The sequence below is a fragment of the Oreochromis niloticus genome, linkage group LG3 (assembly GCF_001858045.2).
Source record: "Oreochromis niloticus isolate F11D_XX linkage group LG3, O_niloticus_UMD_NMBU, whole genome shotgun sequence".
Taxonomy (NCBI): Eukaryota; Metazoa; Chordata; class Actinopteri; order Cichliformes; family Cichlidae; genus Oreochromis; species Oreochromis niloticus.
Window position 1 is genome coordinate 22,214,266 of NC_031967.2, and position 20,242 is coordinate 22,234,507.

Below are 20,242 nucleotides of genomic sequence, written 5' to 3' on the forward strand. Positions count from 1 at the left end.
TCCTTCTCTCATTTGTTATGACTCTCCTGATCCACTTCTTCCTGCTCCCTTGTTGTTTAAGTACGTTTTCTTTGTCATTTATAGTCTCCATGTGGCTCTTCTATCCACATCTTTCTCTTTCTTGTTCTTGCTTTGCTTCTGTCTAACGCTCTTTCCCTCATGTACTCGTCCCCTTATATTAATAATTTTTAACATGGTGAAACCAAAGAAAACAAATCCCACCCCCCTCCCCTCCCCTCGGTCTTGCTGGTTTCAGCACTAGGAGAGGAAACCATAGTTCAGATTGAATCTACTCTGCTCTGTATCAGCTGTCCTTTTGTGTCCCCTCTTCTTTTTCAAAGCCTTTTATGGGTTTGAAAAATTTATACAGTCGTGGCACCCACAAATGCATCAAACGTGCTCACTTACTCATGCAGATCCAGGGCAAAAGAAAGATGTAAACACTCTGTTCTGCTTCCATTTTTTGTGTTTTTTTCCTGTTGTTTGCTCAGTGGGATCAGAGGCTTCAAAGTAACGGTTTCTTAATTTTTTAAGCCAACATTACTATTTTTTTCCCCCCTAACAGATTGTGCACATTTACCTCCTCACATCATAACCTAATCAATCCAGGGTCTTGGGTACAATTATATGATACAGTCTATCTCAGTCAAGATTGATGATTCATTAGAAAAGTGCTGCATTATTGATGTTGTGTATTTTGTGTTACGACTGTGCAGCTGTGTCTGTTCCCATAGTGCCAACTAAGTTTCCTTCAGGGCTTGTCAAGCAGTTTAACCTTTGTTTAAGACCGCTCTGCATTCAGTCGTTAAGTGTTTTGCACAGGCAGCTCTCTCAAGGCTGAACCAGCACTTCACTGAAGTGTGCGTGGTGTTCTTTGCTGACACCAGAGTGGTTGAAAACACAAAGCAAAACATGCAGGGATACATTTTTTTTGCATATACTACTACACACCTGTATCATTTTATTTAACTTGAAATTATAGCAGGCAGTATTGCAAACCATCCTCTTCTTTGTATCTGTCTGTGCTTACATGTGTCCATTTTGTTAACCAACAAAAAGAAGTACCAGCAAATCATCACACTTTGACTCCATTTTTACCCCTCAGCCATAAAAGACTGATGGTGCATTTCCATCACCGCACCGGGCAGGCAGACTGTATAAACACCCAAGTTTGTGAAAGCGATAACTGGGACAAAGTGATGTAGGATTATGATAGTGATATGGTAGGTGTATCTACCAACAATCTTGGACGAGTTTGAATATCAGTGACCTCGATCTCAGAGGTCAAGTTTTCTGAAAATCTTGTGAATGTGATAACTGAAGAAGGAAGTCACCTAAGATTTTCTAATTGATATCATACGTACGTGTGTATGTGCTCAAATTTTATGGAGCTTGTCAATCATCATGGGAACTGCCAACAGTGTTCTCATCTCAGGCTGTCAGGTACTGCCATTCTGTCTGATGCCACTGATGTCTCCAAATAACGTACTAAGTGACCTTTGCCATCAGTGCCTTTACACAACAACCAGGGGGTGGATAAATCAGCAGTCTGTCAGCCTGGGGACTGCCTTTCACTTTCTGTTTAGGAGCGCTGTATTTTGAACTTTTTTTAACTCATTTATTTTGTCTTTATCTTGGTTTGGTTTGGTTCAGATAAAGGTTGTGAACTAGGTGAAAATACACCAGTGTTTTCTGTTTTAGACTTGATTCTGGTTTATTTAATATTTAAGTCCTAGTTTAATTGTTATAGTTTTGATCTCTGTTTGTATCCCCAGGTCTCAGTTTGTTATCTAGCCTTAGGTTTTCTGTCCTCATTCCCAGTCCTCCTGTGTCTAGCATCCTGCAGTAGTAGCTCTCTTTGAAGTCAGTCTTGTCTCCATGTTAATTTGTCTGTTTCCCGCTCATGTTTCTGTGTGGCCTGTCCTGTCTGGTAAGTCCTGCTTCTCACTCTCACCCTTGTTCTGTCTTATGTAATCCTACTTACGGTTTATTAGCAAAAATGACCAACTCTCACTAGGCCAGTATCAGAGAGTCTAGGATCGTCAGAAGCCCAAGGTATAAACATAAATAATAAAGGACCACACCAGAGTAAACAGTGCACAAAGTGTTATATTTGATACACACACTTACCGTAATACAATAAACTAAAATACAAAATATTTCCCCGTTGTATGAACATGAACGCAACGACAACTGCCAAAAGTCATCTGATCAAGGTCAACTGCAAGGTTTACTTGGAGCTCATTGCTGATTGAGCTCCAAGTAAACATCTTAACATCTTATTCGTCCCCATCTTCCTTTAAACCAAAAAAAAAAAGACATGACGATTTACTTTCATTACTCTTTTTTTCTAGCTGGGCTACTCTCGCCTCCCCTCTGTTCTATGCCCCATGTATAGTCTTGTCTCTGTCTCCATGTTTATCCGCCTCTTCCCCAGTTATGCCTCTGTGTGTCTCTCCCTCCCTCTGTTCCCTGTATTTAGTCAGTCTGCCTCTCAGTGTGTTTTACTGTTTTACTTTGATAGTCTCCTGTCCTGTGTTCAGCACGTTCTGTTTTGGTTCCCCGTCTCGTTACTTAGACTATGTTCAGCTGTGTTCCCACCTGTGGTCTGTTCCCTCATTTGTCTTGTGTATTTAGTGTCTGCCTCTTCCTCTGCTCGATATTGTGATCTCCCTCAATGTTGTGTGTTCTGCCAGTCTGTCTGTTTAGTTTAGTTTCAAGTGTTTTCCAATTTTTAGTTTCTTGAGTTTAGTTTCCATCTCCATGAGTCCTGCATTTTGGGTCCATTCCTGCCTGCCTCACACAGCCATTATGACACCTCATCATTGATCCTACATATTGAACAATAATGACTGAGACATCAAGGGAAAAAAATGAATTTGGAGAATCCAGCAATGCCAGTAAGCACCTGGAAATGAGAGCAGACTGGGAGAGTAGCATGGCTTCACATGATTTTACTTGTAAACTTCCAGTCTAAGAGAAATAACTTAAAAATGCAATAAACTTTATTTGCCCCTCTGTCTATCACCTTAGTATCCAGTGGATGGGTCTTATTCTAGGGGTTTGCTTTTCTCCTCATGTTGAGCAGATGGATTCTGGTGAATGTGTATTTGTTGCAGTGTCACTGTGTCTCAGCATGTTTGTGCTTGCACGTAGCAGTCATGTGTGTGCACAGACATGCCTGCGTAATTTAATGTGTGCATGTGTTCTGCAGTGATTCATGACACTGCTACTGTGTGATTAAATTGCCCCACACGAGCGTGATTCAGTCGTCCCCATCTGTTTAACAAGGCACCGCTCCTCTGAGACTCGCACTCTGCCTCACTGTGGGCCAGATTTACGTGCATGGAAGTGCAGGGCAAATTTTTAGTGAACCCCTCATTCAATTTGCGTCCACAATCTGTGTGTAGTTAGTGCCAGGCCACTCATATAGAAGCCTAATCACTTCAGTTTGAGCTGATCACTTAAAAATTACATGCTTGTTATGTAGTAAATTACTGCATTAACCTAATACAAAGGAATAAATGGTATAACACAGCGGTCCCCAACCCCCGGGCCTCGTACCGGTCCGTGAGTCGTTTGGTACCGGGCCGTGAGAGTTGAGGCTCAGGTGTGAAATGTATGGTTTTCAGGGTTTTTATCGGTTTTCAGCGTTATTTTGTTATCGTTTTTATCGTTAACTCGGTTTTCCTGGGTCTTTTCACCTGTGTTATGAATAAATCTTGTTTTTTTCGGTACTAGTTTTATTTTGTTGTATTTATCCGCGACACCTTAAAGGCCGGTCCGTTAAAATATTGTCGGGCATAAACCGGTCCGTGGCGCAAAAAAGGTTGGGGACCGCTGGTTAGGGATGGGTATCGAAAACCGGTTCTTGTTGAGAACCGGTTCCCACTGTTTCAATTCCTTGGAATCGTTTGCCATTTTTGCAAACGATTCCCTTATCGATTCCAGTCGCCCCGAATGACATCACCACGTTGCGGCGCGTCGGAGCGTACCTGGCAGGAAACACGGCGTCTAAGCGGCTCAAACGCTCAAAAGTTTGGTTATACTTTACGAGAACGGATGACAACAGAGCAACTTGCAATACTTGCAAAGTAGATATTTCATTAAGGGAGGAAACACTACGAATATGCAAAAGCATTTGCTCACAAAACACGCGATGAACTTAAATGAATGTCGTGTTTTTAATTCCGCTCCGGACTCGTGAATCTCAACCCAGCAGCAGCGGTAACGTTTGCACGTCCTCTCCCGTTAATGCGGCAGGTAACTAATCAACTAACAGTGCATATTATGTTAGCGAGATCTGCTTTATTACAAAACCTGCCATTGTGCATTTAGGTGACCATGATGAGACAGACAGACAGAGTCTGGCTGGCGCTCGCTGGCAGTTGTCGCTGCTGTCTACCGGTAGCGTCTCTTTTCAGGCCCAAATGTCACCGAGCAGTGACTAGTTTGTGGTCAAAACCTTGCAGCCATTTGCCACAGCAGATGGTAAGTGAATGTGTAATTGTACTGGATATTCTTGTGTAATTGCTACAGAATAATTTATGTTATACTTTGTTATTGCTACAGAAGAATATTTATTTTATTATTTTACATTTACAATTTTCCCCAGGGACCCTGTGACACCCCATTGAAGAGCCATAGGCTGGATCTCTTAAGATCTCACTGTTGGGTTTGTAAGGCCATGTTACTCCTAAATTTCTATCTTGTTCAAAGAGAAGATATAAAACAAAATTCTAAGCTAATCGACCTTAGTGTTCTCCTTTTTAAAAATAAGAATCGATAAGAGAATCGATAAAGAATCGAATCGTTAAACAGAATCGAAAATGGAATCGGAATCGTTAAAATCTTATCAATACCCATCCCTACCGCTGGTATAACATACACAGAGCTGTAATTCTAGCTCAAGAGGTCTTTATCAACCTATTTTGTTTAAAGATAAAATAAAGTGGGAAATTACAGAAGCCAGAATTAGGTGTATAGATCCAATTAACCAACAAGAAGACAGACAAAACTACACTTTAAAGGATTTCTCATACATGATTCTGATCAGGTTTTTTGTGTGGATACTGAATTTACTCTGGTATGAACCAGTTCTACTCCTAAAAGTGTGGTCTGAATGTCTAGATTCAATAAGTCACTTAGATTGAATATGTTGCAGTCTTGTAGCCAATCAGCTATATGTCGGGGTTTCTGATCGAGCTAGGCTGTCCGGTTGGTGGATATCTGATGCGTGACTTATTCCATGAATAAATGCAGATAAACATAAAAACCTATTTAAAAACTTGGTTATCATTAGGCATAACTTAAGACTAGATTTTGGTTAATACATTCCCTCTGGTTTACCACAGGGATTATTTACCTGCCTGCTACTGGAACCTGCTGAAACATGACTGGTCAATAGAACAAAATACCCTCCCAAAAATTTCCCTTTTATTAGGCCTAAAATCCATATTGCAGTATAATTTGAAGCATGTGCAGTAACGATATATATCACGATATATTCTTTTCTTCTATATATGTATATATATATATATATGTCAAAATGACCGAACATACTCACATCACCAGATACATTGCAGAATAATAAACACACTTCAAAAAAGTATAGAATGCCATTTTAAGAACATTTATCGTGCAAAACTTTTTTTTTTAAATTACACTTTGGGCATTTCAGTTCAGCTAAAATGTTTGCGACTAGGTACCTCGTAACGTGGATTGAGTGTCTTAATCATATTCTTAAAGCTGCTTTTCTCCACTGTAAGAAATGGCACCATAAGTACACGGTAATGGCATTTGTGATATCCACCGCTGATTCATTTTCTCATACGGAGTGCCTTTGGAAAAGGCTTGGAAAATATCAGTCTGCTGGTGTGTAGGGCCACTTTTTTTCTTTCCACTTGACTGACTGGGCGTTTGTGGAAGGCGCAGTTTTTAGTTTTCCTCATATTCCAAAACGTGCTTCGTTTTGAGGTGTTAAAACAAATTACTTGTATTCCCTCTTTTCACTTTTACTGTCACCCGGCATAATTTGCAGATTATATTTTTCTGCTCAACATCCATCTGCTTAAACACAAACCAGGTCCATATGACCGACGTCGCACCGGTCTTCTTTATGAGCACCTCCTCCTCCTCCCCACCTGTAAGCTCCATGCTTGCAGCTGCTGCCATGCTTTCGATCAAAACAGGTGCAGCTTGATGACGTCATCACCGTGGTAGGACGGTATAGTCAAAATCTCTACCGTTGGTTTGATTACTTTTAGAGGTTCAACTAAGCCATCATTATTATATTTCAGGCACATTTAGTTTAATAACACAGTTCAGCTGTGCTGAGAGATGCTTTGGTTACCAGTGTCATTGTGGTCCCTTCAAGGATCCATGCAGACTCCAGTGAAGGACCAATAGGGGCCACTTTCAGCTTCACACTCAGGCCATTCCAGCTCAAGACATGAGGAGGAAATGAAGAATACCAACTCTGGGTTGTTATGTTGAATAAAAAATGATGTTGTGCACAGTGCCAGTGGTGGAAAGACAACTCAAAAATACAAACATCTGTATGATTAAGTGGCTCATTCGTAGTCAATGAGCCCAGGAGGGAAAACACAGCAAAGCGTGTTGGTCTGTTTGGGAGTTGATAGTACAGATTTATTTCCTACAAGTGTGTATATGCATGTGTGAGACCAACAAAGTAGAATATTTAATGTGTGTGTTGTAGGTGTGCAGCAGTAGTATGTGTGTCAGTTCTGTATAATTCACACACAGTGATGTGATTAGGAAAGGAACCAACACAGCCACTATTTAACGCAGGCCTTCCTGTGCCAAAGCTAATGTGTCTCCGCTGTGTTTGTGTGTCTGTGCATTTAAATGCACATACATGAGCTTATTGTTGTATACCTGTTGTGGCTGTGCTGCTGTACGCCTGTGCTTCAGCTGTGAATTATAAACAATCTGAAAGCAGAATACATTAGAAGGAAGGTGCAAGAGCGCGCCCTCTCAGTCTGACTCCTACAGCGTCTGCTAATGAACTGCATCTCCATCCCTTGTGACACAGTAAGGGTGATAATGACTTAGACCACATGCAGAGCAGGTGTGTGTCTGTATTCACATTTGAAATTGTATTTAAGTGTCAGGTAGCCAGATGCAGTGAAAGCTTTTCTCCATTAGGTGATGCCATCAGCGGGAGTTGCTCTCCCATCAAGTCGAATACAGAGCAACATTTCATCAGCCTGTCGTAAAATGTTTAATCAATTTCTTTGGCACACATGAATGCACTTAGGTAATTGCAGCATCTGTGTTTAATAACAGGTGCGTTGTTATTTATTAGTTATGATTATGTTACGCGTTTCAAGCGTAACTTTGCATAAACCATGTAAGTGTATGTGTGTATTGATGGATGATATGTACTGACCAGAGCTGGGGAAGGTGACTGTCTATAAATACGTTTGAGCATCTCTTCCAAACTGTACAGTCAGCAGTGAGGAGAGGAAGCTGACCTGGACTCTTTTATATTTTACAATTTCTCATTCATCCGCTCTCTTCAGCTGCAGTGACGCATGTACTATAGCCTGCCTGCACCTCGGCTCTGCAATTCTTTGATTCTCTCTGTCTCTGTTCGTCTTTTTCTCTTTTATCTATCTTTTATCTCCTGATCTCCGCCCCGCTCTTTTTCCTGCCTTTTCTGTCTCTTTGATTTTCTTTTGTCTTTGCTTTCTTCTGTCTTTCCATCACCTCTTTAACATGCTCAGGTTTAACTTGCTCTTCAAGACCATCCAGTCAGTTTGATTGTAAAAAAAAAAAAAAAGCAGCATTCGTTTTGACAAAACGACAACAGCAAGAAAAGCTCTTATCGATAAATGTGACACAACAGGTGCAAATTATCAAGGATGGCTGTGGCTCAGGAGGTAGAGCCAGTCATCCACCAGTCAGAAGGGCTGTGGTTTGATCCTTAACTCCTCTACTGTGGTTGTTAAAGTGTCCTTGGGCAAGATTTTGAACCCTAGATTATCCCTGAAACATCCATTGGAGCATTTCTGTGTGTTTGATGTTTGAAAAGTTCTTCAAAGCATAGAATAAAGTGACAGAATAAAGTAGAAAAGCAGTCTTTACATTTGCATTCATATGGAAATCTTCTTTGTCTGTTTGCTGTCTTTATGAGGTGTTGCACTAACAGAAACATGAAGAAAAGCTCTGTCCACTACTTTCTGTGATTTTTATTGTGTGTGTGTGTGTGTGTGTGTATGTGTGTTGATTTATGCTGGCATCACGGTACTATGCAATAGTGTCTGATGGGAAAGCTGAGCAGTCACACCTGACACACTGCATGTCACGTCACAGGACAATGCACCCACATAGCAGACACGTTTCTAATTACTTGCACCTTTTCCCATTCACTCCAACACAAATACACACTCCAGGTCACGTATCTCGTAGCATGTGTGTGTGTTTGTGTGTGTCACTGATGTCTGCCCAGCCTCTAATGTATTCTTTCCACTGCCCACTCTCTGGCACTGCAGTCCTCCCCCCCATCTCTCTCCCTACCTCTACTAAATAATTAATTAGTGGCATGAGCAGGCAGCAGTTTTTTTCTCTGTGTTTAACATTCGTACACGCTCATTACAGGGTCAAATCGAACATTGACTCTGACCATGACTGGAAACATGCGCTTGTTTCAGTTAGTGTGTGTTTTACTTTGCGTGCCTCCTTCTCCATGTTAACCTATCTTGTGTGTGAATGTTTTTGTGTGCTTCTGTGCAATGAGTCCTGCTCGTCCTTGATAATAACCTTTAACATCCAAGCACCCTGCTTGTACACACACACACACACACACACACACACACACACACACACATACACACCCAGACCCTGTGCTGTTTGTGTGGGTATATTTCAAAGGGTGGATACAGTGGGATTAACTGGGATTAAAAAGGAAGTGCTGAGTCTGAACCTGCTTTTTTACTCCCTCCATTAAACTATATGTATGCATGCTGGGGAAATCATCCTGTCCTGTTTCATCCTTCTTCAGGCTAAGAAAAACCTCCTCTATATGTGTCATTTTGCGTGTATGCGTGTATGTGTGTGTGTGTGTATCGACGGCGTCTTATGTTACTCAGTGGGCAGATGCCAGGTGGGCTAAGAGCCCAGTGATAATCAGGCTCTTCCTCTTTTAAAATGTGTCTCTGAAAACTTCTGTAGTGTTGGCAGGTGAGTCAAGTTGGCGTTCAGTTATTTGTTATCTTAGCCAAACAAAGCAGCCAGCAGTATATAAATGCTACACAGGATTTCTGCGAGTCATCGAATTATAGGAATAAAAATGAGGTAGTGTGATGTGGTGCAGAGAAAGACAAGGACACTCAAGGGCTCGCCTGCATTCACTGCGATATCAGGCTCCTGGTGGAGCTTTCCATCCTGTCTGCAAAGTTCCCAACCATAAAGTTACAAATGTATATTTTAGTCATTCACAACAAGTTGCTTAATTTTAAGTGTTTTGTTGCTGCAGGTTAGGCGTCCTGGAAGCAAATCTAGGTTTAACCCTCTGAGGTCAAAGTGATCATATGTGCAAACCCCTAATCCTACCCCACAATATAGGAGAGCAGCACCAATCGTTGCTAGCAAATGCAGTATTAAAGTAAAGCAAAAACCCAAAGTCCAAATGTATATTGAGATGATCTAAAATATAACATGTTAGTATGATTCAGATTTTGGTTATGTATTGTTTTACATGGTTTAACGCTGTAATTTTCACATCACAAAATCCCTAAAAAGCTTATGTTTCATTTACAAAAAGATGTGTAGTTAACATAAGCGTGGTTATTTTGTTGGCTTCAATCTTGTTTTATGGCATAGAACTCACATGCATCAAACTGTTAATAAAATCCACATAACTGCACTGTTAAGATTAAACCTGCTATATTGTTTGAAGTTCACATTTTTGACACAAGTCAAAATGGAGACTCAGCGAGCCAGTGATTCGTACGTGCCGTCCCGTCTATTGAGTCCAGAGGGTTAAACACTACATTAACCAGACAGCAGGACATACAGCACATGAATATTATGCAAATGCTTTTAGAAAATTCATCAAATGTAACTCCCAGACACCACCTTGCTTGTTACTGGTTTATTTAATAAATTACAACATCTCAGTCCATTTGACCTTCATCAGGTTAAATGCTCAACTTTTCTCCACTGCAGCATCAAAAAAATGTCAACATTTAGTTGGAGGGCTAATGAAAACAGTCTGAATAATGAACGCATGAGTAGTCAGCCAGTCACATTAACATCATTGTGACTGTGACATTAATCCTTACATCCATATAACTTTAAACTCTCCAAATTCAGAACACATATTAGGTTTAGTCTTTGGCAACACGGCGTCAACAGGATGCAAAAGTAACACTTGTTTGAGAAGCAAAGCAGAGAAGCTACATGTAACCCTAACCCTATAAAGACTTCTGCAACCATGAACTTCCTGAAATACAGCATCTGTTAATTTGAAGTCTGAGAAACCAAATCTGAGAAACCAAGCATAGGCTATAAATTTTCTTAACAACAAGCATTTGTCACAGAAAAAAAGTCTCAAGGACCCAAATACACAACAAAAATTTAGAGTAAAACTAAAAGCAAGCATTATTGATACTGATGACCACAGTTCAGAAAAAGTAACTGTAGGTGAACAAAAAGCTGTAAAAATCAAAACACATAGAGGTAATAAACATGGAAAGTCAGAACAGATGACACAAATGATAGTGAGATAAAGACAAAGAGTAAGACAGGACTGTTTATACACTGAAGACAAATAGAAGAGTCTAAATTAGGGGCAAGCAAGACACAGGTGAAGCTAATCAAGACAATCAACCAGGAAGTAAAACAAAGAACAAGAAACAACCTAAAAGATTACATACTTTACATGCAGACAAAGACAGCTCACAGCAAACATGGCAGAAAAACTGGAACACTAAAGCATAAAAACAACAATTAAATCAAAGCCAAAATCAAACCATTACCAGTTGGAAACTATAACTGGCAAAATATAACCTAACAAAATATGCTTCCAGTTAGCTTTGTGGAAAATGTAGGATCCAATCTCATAGTAGCTCAATCTAAACTTGAAACTAAAAGTCTGGGAATCTTTTTGGAAGTCTGCTACTTTGATTTGGACTCTTTTTACTCTTCCTTTAAACACTATGAAAAGATGATTTGTGACATACTCCATAAAAATACACAACATCAAAAGTAGCCATTACTACTTGTCTACCTTGTGTCTTCTTTGTAGCTTTGATAAGCACGCTCCAAGTGCCTATAGATATACTGTGCACTCTGACCTTTCCTACATAGGCAGAGTTAGATCATCTTATTCAGGGTTCTTCAGAGAATAACTTAGAGGAATAGGGAGACCCAGAATAATGAGACACTGTTACAGGTCTAGAGTTAACTCCATCTGACTTACACAATATGTCTTCTCCTGAACTAGAACTTCCAGGCCTTGCCAAGGCAGCCACTTCAAATCACCAAGAAGCAGTACATCCAAGGTATGCTACACACACACACACACAAACACACACGCACACACACACACACACACACACACTTATTATAACAGAGAGAGAGAGCAAAAAGCCCTCCCACACACCTCAGAAAGTGACAATGATGCATTGCAAGTGTATGTGAGAGAGTGAGGAGGACCTCCTTTGGAGCATGCAGAATAAGCTGGAACAAGTTAAAAAAAACCCCCAAAGGACGATAAAGCAGCAGCAGCAGTAACAAAGGCCTTCTTACCAAACTGTGTCAAATGTGTTTCCTACATGTTTGTGTACTACCCCCCTGCTGTAGCCTCTTCTTGTTTTGCTTGTTAGTTCAGGACTGCAGCTGTAGCACGCTTCTGATTTCAGCCTGTGGATAATTAAAAATGCAGTTTGTTGCATTTAATAATAATGATAATCAGTTTTATGGACATACAGCTCAGAAGTTTACATCCATTCATCATGGGCATGAAGGTCACGGTAAATTGGAGTTTTTAATGATTTCGTTGAACTGCTCTTTTCCAGGGTGGAATGATAGTACAGGATACAACTTAAATGACTTTAAAAAAGAGTTGAGTGCACAAGTTTAAATGTATTTTGGATTCTCAGATATCCGCACAGGGTCAAAAGAATATTTACAAGCTCAAATTTCTACATACATTCTACACTGATACCTCATTAAATATCCCCTCCACCCCCACCCAACACAAGCTTCTGGCTTAATTCTGACTGGATATTTGTCACATCTCACATAAAACTTTTCTCCAGAACGTGTTTGGGTTGTAGCTGTAGTTGTAGCTTGAAGGTATACTTTTGACCCTGTGGGAATTAGAGATAATCAAAATAAATTCAAACTTATGCACCAAGTCATTAAAGTTGTATGCTGCGAATCATTCCACCCTGGGAAAAGAGCGCTTCCAAGAAGTCATTAAAGCCCAAATGTAACATGACATTCATGCCAATGATGCGTGTTTGTGAAATTCTGAACATAACTGTGTCTTATAGTACCAAGATCCTCAAATGAACGTACCAGAAGGTGAAATATTTTTCCTTCTTAGAGCACATTTTCATTAAAAAAATTTCTGGATGCATTATTAAGGTTGCATTTATTACTAAAATACAAACTTGGGTTTGTATAGTGTATCCTACACAGAAACCCAGTCTATCTCAGTTCTGCAAGTGGTATTGCTTTCATGATCCATATGAGCACAAGCATCCACTTGCCAATTTTAGACCTGATTATTTTTTCCAGTAAGTGTTCTTGTCAGGCTTTCTCCAAGCTTTAATTACTGTGATTTTCCCTTGCTGCTCACTATAATATTTGGTAAATACTTTCAAACTGCCAGCATGAAAACAGCAGGAGTCTTCAGTTTACATGAAAGTTTTTTGACAACTCTACAGGAAAATTATTCTATGACAGAATTTGGCTATGATGCCAAACTTGAGTTTTCTTCAGTTTATAGGCAGAATAAGTAGATTATAGGTTGAAGCTCTGCTCAGAACAGGGTTCATCAGTGCTTTTTATTTCATATCAATGCAGCTTAAAATGTTACAAATGATGTTGAATCTATCTTAAATCCTTTAAGACATTATTTCTTTACATTACATTTATATTTATATAGTCTTAGTTTCACACCCATTATTTATTAAAGAACTGGATTTGCTAAATTCCAAATCCCATAAACTAAACTAGACACTCACGACACATTAATAGAGTGTAATTAATCTGTTTTTACCCAGGTACAGTAAATCCCTGATTGGCACTTGGCAGCCATCTTTATGATGTCTCTGGGCAGTTTTCAAGGCCCCTGTCTAAACAAATGGGAAAAGAGCCATAACTTTAATTTAAGGGCCCACAAAGTGATGAAAGTGTAGAAACTGAATCAGAATAAATACTCTTATTACAACATTAAAATCCTCTGTGGTCCTGTACAGATGCTGAATTACAAAGATTGAGTCTTTATCCAGATACTTATCGATGTACAGTTGAAGCTGTAATGCGTATGTCAGCTCAACAACACAATTTGCTCATGTTTAGCACTCCAGCTGTTGATTGTCTCTTTGGGGACAGAGGCGGGAAAACTACAGTCTTTGCTTTTATATTATATTTTCTCTTCATTCCTTTATTGCTGTCTCTCCCTTGTATAATGTCTCTGACTGAACATCTCAACCTAACATTTGTTTCATGCAACTGTGATGCAAAGGGCTTGTGACAGATTACCAGCTCCTATTTAAGGATGGATTTCCTTGTTTTTATGAGGTCATCTGGTATCTGGAGAGTCAGTTTAATCCTTGCCTGCTTCAGAGTTACCAGATCAGCCGGCTGACGGCGAGTCCCAAACACAAGATGATGAATAAAACATTAAAACAAGTCCGTCTGTTGGCGTGACCACTGACACAGACACCGCTGCTGTCAGTCACAGCCATTGGTGCTGCACTCAGCTTTATTGCTTTATCTCTGTCCTCTCAGTGCCTTTTTTATTTCTTCCTGTTTGAGTGATTCATAGGTGCTAACATCAGCACCTCTGCTCCTCCCTCACTCAGGCTCCCAAAGGTCCTTGTCATCAAATCCTCTTCAGCCTCTGCTACATCCCTCATATCATCCGCGCTCTTCCTCCATCACTATCCCTGCTTCCCTCCCTCTGTCATTCTCCTATCAGTTATCACTTTGTGACTTGAGGTGCGAGGTGGAGACACTAATCACAAAGGATAGCAGTGCCCCAGTTTGTGTTTATGATGTATGCGTGCGTGCATGTCTGTGTGTGCAGCTTTAGTGGCATTTTAATCACGCTGACGTGGGCCGTGATGGTTCACACAGCGTGATGGCTGTTATTGTTATCATTTCTCCCTTACAAAGGTCAGCACTTCAGTTCAGCACAGGGCTGTGATAGACTGGTCCTGATTGGGTTCCTCTTAAAGGTGTATTGCAGCAGTGTAACTTAATCCTTCATTAAGTCGGATACAAGTGTTTTTATTGCTCCTTTAAAGCCCCAGCTGCTGACTGCTTACATTTCCTCCGAGTGTCTCTTTCTGTATACTCCACAAACTCTTCATTCTGTTTTGTTCATGGTTTTAAATGTGCTGAGAAAGATATCCCTACATTACACACTGAGAATCTACACTTAAATATGGTGGGTCAAATGAATTTGAATTCAGTTAGCCATGGCATTTCTAACAAGACGGAGAAGTGATGAAGCAGGCAAAGACATTTGCATTAAGCTCAGCATCTGTGTGGTTTACAGTATATTGATTATTATTTGTTAAATGCCTGACATTTTGACTGCACAAAGAGTGCACAACCTTCATTAACACTCAGTGGATCAGTGGTCCAGTAATGTTACAGTCACACTGGGGAAAACAGTGACTAAGACCACAAAACAACTAAGATTATGGCTTATCTTGCCTTTGAAATGGTTGCTTCAAAGACGGGAACTTTGGTGCATGAAGATGACGATAAAACAGCAGCTAGACGGAGTCAGTCTGCCATCAGTTTGGTATTAAATGGTGTCAACTTGGCAGTTACATTCAGTCTGTTTATAATAAATCGGCGGTTTTATTTTTATTCCAGTGTGACTGAGCCATAAAAGACCAAGATTCACCTGTGAAGCAAACCAGATGGCATTCACTGAGTAGTTTTTCTTAAAGTCAGTATTATCACATTAAAATATCAATAAACGACATCACAACACAGATAAGCTAAGCTAAGAACAAGCTGTCTGTATACAGATGGACTGCTGGGCCTTTACATTTGGCAGATTGCTTTTAAACTTTGCTGCACTCTGATAGCAGCCACCCTGTCTCTTTTAAACAGTAATACCTAAAAAATGTTCTATGTTCATCTATGTTATATTTACGTTTTTATAGATTAAGCTAGCAGTATATGAGATCATTAAAAAGGAACTAAATTAGCTGTTTATGGGGAAATAGGAATATACAGGTGCAGTAAAAGTGGGATCCAGTTGGGATTTTATTTCACTTTAATTTAATTTAATAAGGGTAATTTTATACCTACATAACAATGATCTAACAAGCTAAATTATTGGTGATATAATATAATAAATGAATACATTTTATTAAGTTGGAAACACAATAATTAGTCATTCGAAATGTGAATTATAATTTTTTTCCTCTTAATTGGGCAAGAAGTTTTGTTCACCTTCTGTAAATAAAAACACTTTTTTCTGATTAACTTTTAATGCAAAAACCTGTTTTGAATCCAGCCTTGAGGACAAGTGACAAAAGTCTGTAACCTGTAGATAGTTATACATTTGTAGTTTGGAGTAGCTCTCGCTTCACAGTAAATGATGATTTACAGAGGTATTCCTCAGCGCCTGTGTTTGGTTCTCACAGGAAAAGAAGAGGAGGTGGTGACTGTGCATCCTCGGGCCATGTTCATTCCTCAGGAGGGCTGGACATTTCTTGCTGCAGGTGGGAAAATAGGGAGTATCAAACCATAATCTTTTTGGCTCCTCTCACCACAGCAGGTAGCAGAAGTTCTACACCTTCATACCATAACCCCAAATTGGATTTGTGTCTCTGGCTGGAATTGAACCGGCAGCCTTTTTACTTGCCAGTGGATGTGTACAGGACTACACCATGGAACGACTTGTTATTCAACCTAATTAAGTGCATGCACAATGGTATTATAGAGACATTTGGTATCTTTATCTTCCTGTATTTGTTTTTGATTCCAGAGGTCTGTTTACTTTGAGATTCATACAGTGTATTGGATCTCTTTAAATGCACTTTGTCAGTGCAGAATAACCAAATGTTGCTTTGGACACAAAGGTATCTCCAGTACTTGTACTTAGAGGACATGAGCAATTCAATCGCTGCTCATGTTTTGACACATCATTTATTCTCGAGTCGACAGAAATTACCTGCTCAGGCATGTCTTTGCATTTACTGTCGAGCCAGTCAGTAACTACGTCTAAGAGAGTGGAAGAATTGCTGCACCGTAGTAGTGCCAACATTAGTTCTGCTTTTGTAGCCTAGCCTAGTGGGAAGAGTATGAACATCTGTTTTGACAGCAGCCCAGATTAAAATGAGATATTTGAGTAAAACAAGACTAATTAAAGCCTTTCAGTAACACTTACTATAAAGAAAGGTCTCAGTAATAAATGTCAGTTGTAATAAGACCATTGTAGGTACTTACAAGATAATTATCATACATTAGCAGCATCTATTATGTGCTAATTATGCTCGATAAGGTGTTAATTATAGCATCATAAGCCCTTGTTAGACAAAATCACTTGTTTAATTCTGTTATATTTAAATAGCACCAAACAACAACAGTTGTCTCAAGGTACTTTATACTGTAAGGTAAAGATCCTACAATATTACAGAGAAACCCACAACAATTAAACAACCCTCTATGAGCAAACAGTAAGCGACAGTGGGAAAGAAAAACTCTCTTTTCACAGGAAGAAACCTCCAATAGAAACAGACTTAGGAAGGGGCGGCCATCTGCTGTGAGCGGTTAGAGTGAGGGGAGGAAGACAGGACAAAAGAGCCAGAGATGAATAATAATTCATCTTTAAATGCAGAGTGATGCATAAACATATGCTGAGTGAAGAAGAAATGCTCAGTGCATCATGGGAATCCATGGGACTAGTTTTTCAGCATCACTCTGAGACAGGATATTTCTAAATTTAGAGATATTGCGCAAATGGAAGAAAGCAGTTCTTCATATTTGTTTAATATTTGCACTGAACGACATATCCTGGTCAAAAATCACTCCAAGGCTCCTCATGGTGTTGCTGGAGGCCAAGGTAAAGCTATCCAAAGTAAGCATCTGATTAGATACCATATTTCTTGAAATTTTAGGGCAGAGTACAATAACCTCAGTTTTTTCTGAATTTAGAATCGGGAATTACCTGGTAAAAGTTCATAGACTTTTTAAGAATGCAAATTAAAGGCTACTTTATTAGAATTGTTATATACTTTATTTATGTATTTATTGGTATTCAGCTCTGTGCTTATTGACCTAAGTGCTTTTTTGTAGCTACAGCAGCTAAAGAGAGAAGTCTCTCCTAGTTAAATCTTTTATTATACATTAATTATACATGTTTCTTATCAACAGGTATATAATTGCCTATCAACTAATGCATGTTGCAAAGATCTGACTCTAAAGCATTACGCAAGTTTCACTGATCTTTTTTTATTTTCTGACAAACATTTGCAGCATCAGTGTTCTGACTTCAGGCCCCATACTTCAGTTGAAGTTTCTAACTGTGAGCCCAAACAGCCCTCTTTTGCTGACATGACCTCGGCTGGCATTAAAAGGTCACTCCTGGGTGCAATGGTGATCTAGCTGTGCAGGCAAATAGGGCAGAGTCGGGACACTGTCAGTCTGGGAGAGCTTTGTGGGAAGCCGGGGTGTCTGCTGGTCCTGACAGTGTGGCACACTTACATAACCAGACAGATAAAACAGGGTTAGCATGAGGACAGCAGCAGAGTAAGAGTGAGGATCCCACACATACACAAAGAGCAGGGAGGCACTAACACGCTCGCGCCAGCAGGCCAACACATGCCCACACCAAAACATGGACTTAGAGGCTAGATTGCCATGGAAACAACCCCTCCGAGGGAGGCCTTGCAGAGCCCCACCACTTGCATGTCCTCTGATGTCCTTTCCAAACTGGAACTGGTACAGTGTGTGTATCCATGTGTGTGTGTTTACACAGGAAAGCAACTGCTGTTCCTTTCCTGTGTCCTTATAAAAAGTTCAATGAAACGCATCAGAAGGTATCTGAATATTAATTTCCAGTCTGTAAAAGCAGTGTGTGTCTTTTGATTCCCACCCCAAAAAAAAAAAAAATCCACAAGTCATTTCATAAAAGATAAACAAACTGTTCTTCATAGTACATTTTGAACATCCTCCCTCTCCCAAAGCAACCTGTGTGCATCTGATGTGTCATTGTTTATTTTTACATTTCTGAACTCGATTATTTTCTGTTGGGAGATGTCTGCTGGTGTGTGGGAGCTGCAGAGTGAGGAAGAAAGGAAGTTAGCCAAGATGAGAACAAGGCAGGCTTACAACCCTCATCAAGCCTTCTTAAAAGCACACAATGAGATTGGTTTTATTTGAATTTCTTTAGCTTTCTAAGTTGATAAAAAACAGTACTTTTGGCCATTCTGCAAGCTTTTCATCAGAGATTTTAATAAAGAAAAAAAAGCCTCATTCAAATATGTTACGAAGCTTTTCAAATGGTTTGACCATCAAACAGGCAGATGAATGACAAAGTTGAAGGTAAATTAAAATGTTAATAGCAGTTGCATAATGTGCTCTTCTACAGTATCAGCAGACGTTTTAGAGATCAAAGGCCCAGTTTTTTCCATTGACGCTTTGTTCAATAGTAGATATGAGCCAGTGTGTTTCAGGTTACTGCCCTTTAACTGCATGACTTTGTTCACATCTATGTGCGGGCATAACTCATAATCTGCTAACTTAGTTATAATGAAGAACTGCAGTTTTTAGGGGAACAAATTCACCTTGACCTCTTGGTCTTCTACAACTGTAGCCCATCTGCTTCAAACGTCAGTGTGTTGTGCACTGACAGATGCTCTTCTGCACACCTTGGTTGTAACGAATGATAATTCAGGTACCGTTGCTGTCCTATCAGATCAAAACAGCCTTTTTTCTTTGGCATAAACACGGCATTTTCATGCAAAGATCTGCTGCTCGCTGGATGTTTTCTCTTTTTCCTGACCATTCTCTGTAAACCATAGAGATGGTTGTGTGGGAAAATCGCAGCAGATCAGCAGTTTCTGAAATACTCAGACTAGCCTGTCTGACAACAACAACCAGGTTACATTCAAAGTCACTTGAGTCACCTTTCTTCTTCACTCTGATGCTCAGTTTGACCTTCAGCAGGTGGTCTCGACCATATCAACATACCTAAATGCACTGAGTTGCTGCCATGAAATTGATTAGATATTTGTATTAGCAAGCAGTTAATAAAGTAGTCAGTTACATCGGTTTTTTTCTCAGTAATATTGTAGCAAAGTAAACCACTATTTATTTCCTTTGGCCTCTATCACTATAGTAACTAGTTTCTATTCTTTATGTCTGCCTTTTTTAACATATTGGAACTAAATGGCTCTCACCTTGTGGTCCTCAGAGTACAAAAAATATATATTTAAAAATATCAGCAGCTTTCTCTTTCTAAAATGTATTCCAAATCATGAAAAACTAATGACACTACAACTGAGTTTCTTTTCTCTTCTGCTGTCCATATTAATGTTTAAGTCATGTCAAATTCTCACTAGCTTCTTGCACAACTGGTGGGTGCAGTGCTGTACAAACAAACCAGGGTTGAGTTAAAGAGAAGCCTTTTGTCTGTCAGGGTTATTTCTGTGTGGATCGATACAAGGTTTCCTGACTGCAGGCCTTGGAGAACGTATATAGACCACACACAGGCTAAGTCAGGATCACAGATTCACGTGTTTCATGCTCTGCCTGCATATGTTTCTATAATATCAGCCCAGAAACTTTCTCTTCTCCTTTCTGTTTCTCTTTACACACAGACACACACACAAGGATCCTGGTCAGCAATATGTTTCTGAGGCTGCCAGCCATGCTTGGAGGAAGTGTGATCGAGCTCATGAAACATTAATGAGATGATATCTTTAGAAACTCCCTCGCTCATCTCAGCACAACCAAAACTCTGTCTTTTTTCCTCCATCTTTCACCTCACCATCACCCCTCCACCCTGCTTTCT

The 20,242-nt window shown here is 39.8% G+C and overlaps 1 protein-coding gene across 5 annotated transcripts in view; it reads left to right on the forward strand.

Moving 5' to 3' along the window:
• The window catches only part of poln (polymerase (DNA directed) nu), an 83,400-nt gene that overhangs the window by 38,106 nt on the left and 25,052 nt on the right, over positions 1-20,242 (forward strand). For 3 of the 5 annotated variants that reach the window (XM_019353503.2, XM_025905394.1, XM_005453115.4), the window contains 2 exons: positions 11,471-11,528; positions 15,870-15,947. In XM_019353503.2, coding sequence (XP_019209048.1) covers positions 11,471-11,528; positions 15,870-15,947 — 136 coding nt within the window. The remainder of the gene's footprint in view (positions 1-11,470; positions 11,529-15,869; positions 15,948-20,242) is intronic. The other 2 variants (XR_002058849.2, XR_002058848.2) reach the window with 1 other exon arrangement.